Source organism: Electrophorus electricus, chromosome 19, assembly GCF_041902795.1.
Source record: "Electrophorus electricus isolate QZ-2024a chromosome 19, ASM4190279v1, whole genome shotgun sequence".
NCBI lineage: Eukaryota > Metazoa > Chordata > Actinopteri > Gymnotiformes > Gymnotidae > Electrophorus > Electrophorus electricus.
The window spans coordinates 20,454,497-20,462,500 of record NC_137515.1 but is presented as its reverse complement, the minus strand read 5'-3'; the positions used below and the strand labels follow the sequence as shown (position 1 = coordinate 20,462,500).

The window sequence follows — 8,004 nt, the reverse complement described above, 5'->3', positions numbered from 1 at the left end:
GGCTCCTTCAGTCCACACACATGCATTAAGAGTCTTTCCATCATGTGACATACCTGACTATTTGTGCCTGTAAGTGTGGTCACCTGCACCTGTGCATGCGTGTGTGTGGCTGTGCGGTCACGTGTGCCTGTGCATGCTTGTGTGTGGGTGTGTGGTCATGTGCACCTGCGTGTGGGTGTGTGCGGTCACACTACCTGCCACTCTTTGCAGTCGTCTCGGGCAGCCAGTCTAAACAGAGTCACTGCGTTGTACAGCTGCCAGAACTACAGAGAACACTGGGGTTTGGTCATCATACCTCTGAACCCTCTCACACGCACACGCATGCACGCACGCACACGCACGCGCACACACGCACACGCACACACATGCACAGGTAAGTAGCAGTGTTTTATTCAATTATCCATGTATTTCCCTTATCGTAATGAGTGTTACTTGCAGTGTGTGTGTGTGTGTGTGTGTGTGTGTGTGCGCACGCGCGCTCACATGTCCGAAGAACAGGAAGGGCAGCAGGAAGGTCAGACCCCGCCACATCCACGACTGAAACCCCTCTAGAAATAAAGCATTTACAGTGTGAGCATGTGTATGTGTATGTATGTGTGAGAGGCCCAGCCACTGTAAGATCGTGGGGACGGGGTGACTCACCCACTGTGAGGTCATGTGGGGATGGGGCGACTCACCCACTGTGAGGTCCAGCTGATTTCTCTCTCCAAGGGCACGGAGGCGGTACAGACAACCACTCTGGTAGTAATACTGAAGAAACTGTACAAAACCTGCAACACATCAAAACATCAACCACAAAACACACAGAGACATGCACAGAGGCACACACACACACATGCGTGGCAGCAGTCAGGATGGGGAACTTACTCTGGTAAATGGAGAAGGCCAGAAACTGACTCCTGAACAGCTGGTAAATCGGCCCTTCTGGCCTTAAAGGAGAAAAACAGACACGTAAGACATAACCAAGATGCTTTGCTAGCTGTCAATCTTTAGAAATGAGCCTATGAAGTGGAATCTCACCATGTCAGCATGACCCCTGACAGGAAGGTGGACACGTAGTGATGAGACACCCACCAGCCTTTAATTCTGAAAGCACACATGACCACTAAAGTCTTGTTACTTAGTCATTCAACATTTGCGTAATAGATAAACTTAAAAGGCCAACAGGGGAATGACAGAGGATCTGCTACAGTAAGCAGAGCGTCAGTGTACCTCCCATCAAAATAAAGACAATTACAGCTAATTCAAGCAGTCAGCTCACCTGGAGCCATTACTCATTAAGATACTCTCCCTTATGGTCAGGGTGCAATAGTACCAGACCAATAAAAAATTGAAGATTTCATCTGTCACTCTGAAACACAAACAAACACATACACTGTTGTCAAGAGTGTGTTTTCTCCCACATGGTCATAGCTAGTTGGAGCAGAGAGCATCTCACCGGTAGTTCAGAACAAACAGGCAGCTTACAGCACCAAGCATCAGGATTATGGTCATGTACAGCTTAAACTTTTCATACTCATCTTTGTAAGCAAACCTGTCAGAAGACAAACAGATAGGCCAGATTATAACCCCCAGCCTAACGCTCAATGGATCAAATTAGAACTGACTTCATTTTTTTAAAACATAAAATTTAATTGTAGAACTGTTTTTTTGGGCTTACTTTGCCTGGTTGCTGAGAAGTGTTACATTCACATTTCCAAGGACCAAATTTAAGTACAATCTGTGGAAAACAGAGGAGACAACAGGAAGCAAATGCAGGTAAACTCTCCAAACACACTGAAGCAGATAAACACACCAACGGCAGATTCCCAACAACACTGATGCGTAATTTCAACAGCCACATTCTTAGAATCACCCACCACAACCCCAACAGACCCTTCATACAGTACACCAGTCTTCCAGATGTATTTTATAGGTATTGGGTGTAGGTACAGTCCTCCAGGTGTGTTTTATAAGTGATGGGTGTAGGTACAGTCCTCCATGTATTTTAGTTGTTGGGTGTAGGTACAGTCTTCCAGGTGTGTTTTATAGGTATGAAGTGTAGGTACAGTCCTCCAGGTGTTTTACAGGTATATAATTACAGCTGTCCAGACAGTCTGATCTTTCACTTACTCGTTTCTGACCACAGGCCAGATGACCACTGCTGCTGTGGTCAGATACTGACCCCTGATGAAGTCAGAGGGCCAACACTGCGTACAACAACAATAGGTCACAAACTCTAACTGTTCACTTACAAAATATTCCCTTAAAGAGGTGTTTGTACTAAAGTGGCTGCTGACTGTATATCCTTAAGGGGTAGGGTAGATAACACTTTGCAACCCTTCCACCACAGTGGAAATAAATCTTAAACAACAAAGTCTCTGGATTATTTTCCTTAATTTATGATACACTTCTGATTTCATTTTTCTACACTTACCCATTTTTCTTTGGCAAATAGGCTTCCATATCAAAGAAAACATTCTGCTTCTCTTTAATCTGAGACTGCAGATGGTTTATCATCCAAGAGTCCTGTTCATCGCAGGCTTTTCCGTACCTGTACAGAGGAGCACAGTCATTGCACATGGTCCTCGCAGTAGTTAGTGAGTCCTTCCTCACTGCAGCTCGTACCTGTGCAGCGTCAGCCGCAGCTCTCTGAGGCCCTTCCGCTGTTTGCTAATGGCACTGCTGCATTTCGCCTGGAGGTTCGTCAGCTCTTCAAGCTTCTGTCTGTAAACTTTGTGTGTCTCCTATAAAAAGACAAGTGAATCTTTCCAGTAGCTTCTCATCAGCACACAGCGTGCCAAAACGGCTAGAATCGCCCGAGAACGAGAATAATAAAACCAAAGCCCTAAAACAGGACCACCAAAGGCAAACTCAGTAAGAGATGTTCAATACCACACCACAGTAGAGCTCTGCTCTATGGCGGACGTTAGCTAGCTTAGCTCTAGCAGTGGTCAAACCGCACTGAGCACTAAACTGAACAAGACAGCGAACCGAACCCGAGCTATATAACCCATTAGTTAAGGAGGAGGCACACATCAACAAGGCAGCTACTGGAAACATGTTTAAACATGCTCACTAACGTTCGCGAACTAATATAGCGCTAGCTGCCCGGCTAGCCCCATTATTGTTCGTCATAACAGCTATGTTATCTTAACTGCTAACGCTTTACTGGAGTCTGGTTCGTGTCTGCACAGTCAGACTGTTCGTTGTTCATTCACACGTCCAAACCTGTAATTCGTGGTATTCTTGGTCTATTTGCTCCAGTTCGCTTCGACATCGCTCCAGTGACATTGTACCCCTCCGCGTGCTGCCTGGCCGCCACTAGGTGGCACATCTGTAACTACGGCAACCATCCGCTTCTTCTTCGTGACACATCACGACCTCCACACCAGCGCCCTCTAGCGACACATTACGACCTCACACCAGCGCCCTCTAGCGACACATTACGACCTCACACCAGCGCCCTCTAGCGACACATCACGACCTCACACCAGCGCCCTCTAGCGACACATCACGACCTCACACCAGCGCCCTCTAGCGACACATCACGACCTCACACCAGCGCCCTCTAGCGACACATCATGACCTCACACCAGCGCCCTCTAGCGACACATCACGACCTCACACCAGCGCCCTCTAGCGAGCGGCGGATTCATAACCAAAGTTATTCGGTCCGGCGTGTTGCTAAGTTACCCCGCACGCAGAGATCACTCGGGCCTGTGGCTGCCACTCACCGTTCAGAACTGGTCTCTCAAATGCCGATTAAGTTTCTCGGTTAACCAGTTTGCATGTAACAGTTTAACGTAAAGCAATGTATCACCTAAAGATAACACGGAAAACGGAGCCCCTGTCAAAACAGTGGGACAGAAAGGCTGAGAAAAGCGGGCTGCGCCACACCGTGTACTCGGTGAACGGGGATGAATACACGGGCGAGTGGCTGCACAACAAGAAACACGGTACGGAACGAGGCGCTGCGTGCTCACTCATGCGGTATGACTGGGTAGTTTTAGGTACCACCACTGCTGACCTGGATCTATATTGAAAGGTTGTGTCCTGACTGTTTCCGCTTTTTCTTGGAAAAGGAAAAGGAAGTCAGGTTTGGAAGAAAGCTGGAGCTGTATATGACGGAGACTGGAAATTTGGGAAGCGCGATGGCTACGGGACACTGAGGAAGTTACAACCGTCATCTGCTCAGTATGTCAGGGTGTACTCGGGGGCCTGGAAAAACGACAAGAAGGAGGTACATATCACTCAGGTTGAAGCTCACGTTTGCTTGCATATATGGGGGGTTTTAGATTTAAACTGTAACAAAAATGTGACTTACCTGCAGTCTCCGCCTGCAGGGTTATGGGACGCACTTTTACAGCGCGACTGCGTGTTACGAGGGTGAATGGCTGGAGAATGAGCGCAACGGGTGGGGCAGAATGCGCTATGAAAACGGAGACATTTACGAGGGACAGTGGCTCAGGGACAGACGCCACGGTCAGGGCTTGCTCCTTCTGGGTAGGAACCTCCTCAGTGGAAGCAGACATTAGCAGAGCCCCTCCACAGTCCCTGTCTCACGGTCTCACTTTCCCCTCTGTGCTCAAGCCAATCACAACAGGTACGAGGGGAGCTGGGAGGATGGGAGGGAAAATGGATACGGACGCTTTTACTTCCTGGATAAGGGCAGAGTGTACGAGGGCTTCTGGGTTGACGGGGTCCCCAAATGTGGAACAGTGTGTGATCTTGGAAGAGACCACGCACCAAGACCACCCACGTACCCAATCCCTGAGGTAAACCATGACCATTAACCTTTAAAGACCGTATAGTGCATGCGTCAGAGCTTTACATAACTGACATTATTCACTAAACTGAACAGCAAGTCTTCTCCAAGGTGCGTGTGCAGGACGTGGACTCTGTGCTGATGGAGGGTGTAGCACGTTATTCCGCCGTGAGAAGTAAAGCAGGCAGGCAGTGCGGAGGATGTGACCACACACAGCCTGTCTGAGTGAAATCTACACTCCGTCAGTCAGCTTCAACATCCCAGCATCCAGCGCAAGAGCACACAGCAAAATCACACGTGTAAAACAATGAGTCCATTATACGCTTCACAGATCCTGTAACATTGGTACAGAGGAACGATGAGAGACGCACATCTCAGCATGAGCTTTACTTTTATTTGTTTAAGACTATGAAGTTCATGATAAATTAATGAAAAGCTTCCAGATAATCCAATAATTGAACCATACAAAAATTGGTTCTAACATACAATTCATGTATTTGGAAATAATTTTGTTTAATTGTATTTGGCAATACAAAACCACCAAACTCCAAGGCCACTCAGTGTAATGCTGGAAGGACACCACCATAACGCCAAGATTAGTCCTCAAAACACGGTGTCCCAGGGCTGAAGTCAGTTTCACAGAATAACACACAAAGTGCTTATATACTATACCTACTTTAAAAAAACAAAAAGGGGCATTTCTAAAAATGTGTGATCATGAAATATAAGATCAAATTTGGCACATATTGATGTTTAGAATATTGAGGTTCTAGCTGGAACTGAAAGCCATTGGGGGAAAACAACAACTTTGATCCAGATCTGGAACTTATGAATGAATAAAACCTCTATTCTGATGATCAGACATCAGTGTGAAAGCTTGCGCTCTGAAGGCCAGTCCACCAAATCACGTAGAACATTTAAAAACGTAGCTTGCCTTGTTCTCTACACCAGACTGCTGTTGCTGTGTGAGACGAACACTGTACCTCTAATGATTTATGATTAAAGAGGACGTTCATCCAGATTGTTCATTCAGTGCATGCTGACAGTGCTGCTTCTGTATAGATGATCGCAAACGTGGCAGAAACTGCCTATATAATTTGAACACACAACACCAAACACTTCCTTAAATATACACATGCACAAACAGGCAGACAGTATAGTAGTGATAAAACAAGGTTCACTTTGGCCCTGCCCTCAGTGGGCGGGGTTATGGGGAGGCAGGGGAACAGAGAGCAGACCCCTCCCCTCTTTGGTCCAGCACATTCTGCAGTCTGGTCAGATCTTCCAGTTCCTCCAACTCCTGGAACTGGCGGTCAGTCTTGTGGCTGACCAGCGAGCGGTAGAAGTGCACGGCGAACACGATGAAGACAAGGCCGAAGGGCACCATGATGGAGGTGGAGGTGATGGCTGCTGCTACACCTGCGGACATGGTGCTGTTCCTCTGCTCTTTGGGTCTGATGGGCAGGAACTTCACCCAGCAGAGCAGCACCACCTCGGCCAGGAACAGCAGCGTGCCGATGACGGTGGAGAAGGCCCAGGCCAGCTCGATGTGGTGGTGCATGCGCTCGTGCGGCGACTCCTTGACCGAGTTGAGGTTGTGCACGTTGCTGACGGCCTCCAGGTTGGGCAGGATACAGGTGCTGATCATCAGAGCGAACAGGTGCACGGCCACCAGCACCGTGGTGCAGGCGCTGAATGCAATCAGCAACCCGGGAGGGTAGTCATGGCTGGTGTCCAGCTGCACCTCCACCATGGCCACCTACACACACACACACACACACACACACACACACACGACTGTGAAGAAACAAAGGGTGGCGCATTTGACTCGGGTCCTCTCAGTAGGTACTGAACTCAGCCCCCCCCCCCGCAGAATAATTGTGACTTTCCAGATGATCATAAATAATACATGTAAAGACGCGTTTTATAAAGAGCAATTTTTGAACAGCAAAAGTGGCGTGTACGCCTTACGGGAAATTTTACTCCGCCATTGAAATGTTTGTAGATTTTGGCGCAGTGGCAATCCTGCCTCGTGATACGGTATTTTCACTGTACCTCCCCGCTGCGGCTGCCCTGCGACAACCGCGTGCAGTCAGCAAACACAAAAACAAAACAACCCTCAATAAAAGGAGAAAAACCCTCGAGGTGTGCAATTGAGAAAAAGGGAGATCACAGCACAATCCCCACATCCAAAAAATAACAATCCCAATAATTCAAATTTTAAATTGGTGTGAATGAAGAACAAAACGGGAGAATGAAAGTGGCATGAAAGGAAGCACTTCGCATTCACCAATAATCGTGCAAATCACAAGAACGCCAGCGCAGGCCTGCTCACCATGGCGAAACCAGAAAGCAGCGCCGAGGTGCGGCTGGACGCCTTGAGCTTCGCCCTGCTCAGATACAGGCGCCTCCAGGACAGCGCCTGCAGCGAGAGCTCGCTCCGGCTCATCGCACGTTACCCGCCTGGTCCGGAGCGCTGCGGTACTCCGGGACTTAAAGAACAAGGCGCTTACGATCCGTGACATCCACCCGAACCTCAGCGTGCGAACCCCGCTCCCCCGTGACCAAGCCCACATCAGCGGGCGACTCGCGCAGCGTTGCTGTAGCTTTACCCACAAGTCCCCGCGCCAGTGCGAGAACCACCTTACCAGCGCGAGCTGTGCACGAGGCAGTGACGCATAGATTGTAGTTCATGAAATTAAGTGGTTACACGTTTATATTAAAAAGGAATTGGCCTACTGCCGTTTGGGTTTGGAAAAGGTCTCATACATAATTTGGGATCTACGATTATATACATCGGGCAAACTAATTTCAAAATATATATATATCCGTAATCTAGCACAATGGGCACGCTGCCTGCCAAAGTCAACGGTTAAAATTGTGATTAGAGTTCTAATCTTTGAATACGCCTAAAAAAAACCTCACACTCAAAATAAAAGTCTGAATGAGATATTAAAGGTTGCGAATGATTAAGAACTTCACATCAGTTTCACTTCTGTGCGTCCATGGTGGAAGAAAGCACGCGCTCAAGACATCACAAGAAACAGCAGCAGCAGCGCGTGCGTGCAAGATCGCTCCTGACGGGGGAAACAGAAATAAAGGAACAGTCGCTTTAACTGAGAAAAACGTTTATTGAAGCAGCACATCGGAAAAATCCTATTCGCGGCAGTTACATGTGCGAGAGAGATGCACGTACCTTCGCACGAGCTTCTACATAAACATGACGCGTGACGTTCTAGCAATGTTTTGATTCTGTT

General features: G+C 48.0%; 3 protein-coding genes across 11 annotated transcripts in view; 1 reads left to right on the top strand and 2 right to left on the bottom strand.

Moving 5' to 3' along the window:
* Window positions 1–3,368, bottom strand: part of tmem120b (transmembrane protein 120B) — a 4,503-nt gene extending 1,135 nt beyond the window's left edge. Inside the window, exons 1-11 of one of the 6 annotated variants that reach the window (XR_014118761.1) lie at window positions 3,211–3,368; window positions 2,608–2,726; window positions 2,417–2,533; window positions 1,661–1,720; window positions 1,439–1,534; window positions 1,262–1,351; window positions 1,021–1,086; window positions 868–929; window positions 643–770; window positions 484–548; window positions 195–263 (exon numbers count right to left, since the gene is read on the bottom strand). Coding sequence is in view for 4 of the 6 variants with exons in the window: in XM_035535639.2 (XP_035391532.1) it covers window positions 229–297; window positions 484–548; window positions 678–770; window positions 868–929; window positions 1,021–1,086; window positions 1,262–1,351; window positions 1,439–1,534; window positions 1,661–1,720; window positions 2,417–2,533; window positions 2,608–2,726; window positions 3,211–3,273 (900 nt within the window). In the remaining 2 variants the exon portion in view is untranslated. Of the gene's footprint in view, window positions 1–192; window positions 305–483; window positions 549–642; window positions 771–867; window positions 930–1,020; window positions 1,087–1,261; window positions 1,352–1,438; window positions 1,535–1,660; window positions 1,721–2,416; window positions 2,534–2,607; window positions 2,727–3,210 lie in introns of those variants that run through there. The other 5 variants (XR_014118760.1, XM_035535639.2, XM_035535638.2 and 2 more) reach the window with 5 other exon arrangements.
* A 300-nt stretch (window positions 3,369–3,668) lies between these two features.
* On the top strand, window positions 3,669–5,766 carry morn3 (MORN repeat containing 3). Its single transcript, XM_027025323.3, has 5 exons — window positions 3,669–3,938; window positions 4,065–4,222; window positions 4,326–4,485; window positions 4,573–4,757; window positions 4,859–5,766. Exons 1-5 carry the CDS (start codon window positions 3,794–3,796, stop codon window positions 4,970–4,972), a joined length of 762 nt encoding a protein of 253 aa, XP_026881124.2. The 5' UTR covers window positions 3,669–3,793; the 3' UTR covers window positions 4,973–5,766.
* On the bottom strand, window positions 5,122–7,994 carry orai1b (ORAI calcium release-activated calcium modulator 1b). Of its 4 annotated transcripts, XM_027025324.3 has the most exons (3): window positions 7,944–7,994; window positions 7,083–7,824; window positions 5,122–6,506 (listed from the first exon to the last, which is right to left on the bottom strand). In XM_027025324.3, exons 2-3 carry the CDS (start codon window positions 7,194–7,196, stop codon window positions 5,955–5,957), a joined length of 666 nt encoding a protein of 221 aa, XP_026881125.2. In that variant the 5' UTR covers window positions 7,197–7,824; window positions 7,944–7,994; the 3' UTR covers window positions 5,122–5,954. The 4 variants fall into 4 exon arrangements, with proteins under 4 accessions (XP_026881125.2, XP_081558983.1, XP_081558984.1 ...); XM_081702857.1 differs by lacking the exon at window positions 7,944–7,994 and having other exon boundaries at window positions 5,122–6,544; window positions 7,083–7,722; XM_081702858.1 differs by lacking the exons at window positions 7,083–7,824; window positions 7,944–7,994 and adding an exon at window positions 7,038–7,060.
* Between the last annotated feature and the right edge of the window lie 10 nt (window positions 7,995–8,004).

Excerpts from the sequence above, each read along its gene's own strand:
- morn3 (XM_027025323.3), top strand. The coding sequence starts at position 3,794 with ATGTATCACCTAAAGATAACACGGAAAACGGAGCCCCTGTCAAAACAG. Across the intron at positions 3,939-4,064 it reads GCTGCACAACAAGAAACACG|GAAAAGGAAGTCAGGTTTGG; the intron begins GTACGGAACGAG and ends TTCTTGGAAAAG. Across the intron at positions 4,223-4,325 it reads GGAAAAACGACAAGAAGGAG|GGTTATGGGACGCACTTTTA; the intron begins GTACATATCACT and ends CTCCGCCTGCAG.
- orai1b (XM_027025324.3), bottom strand. The coding sequence starts at position 7,196 with ATGAGCCGGAGCGAGCTCTCGCTGCAGGCGCTGTCCTGGAGGCGCCTG. Across the intron at positions 6,507-7,082 it reads TGCTTTCTGGTTTCGCCATG|GTGGCCATGGTGGAGGTGCA; the intron begins GTGAGCAGGCCT and ends GTGTGTGTGTAG.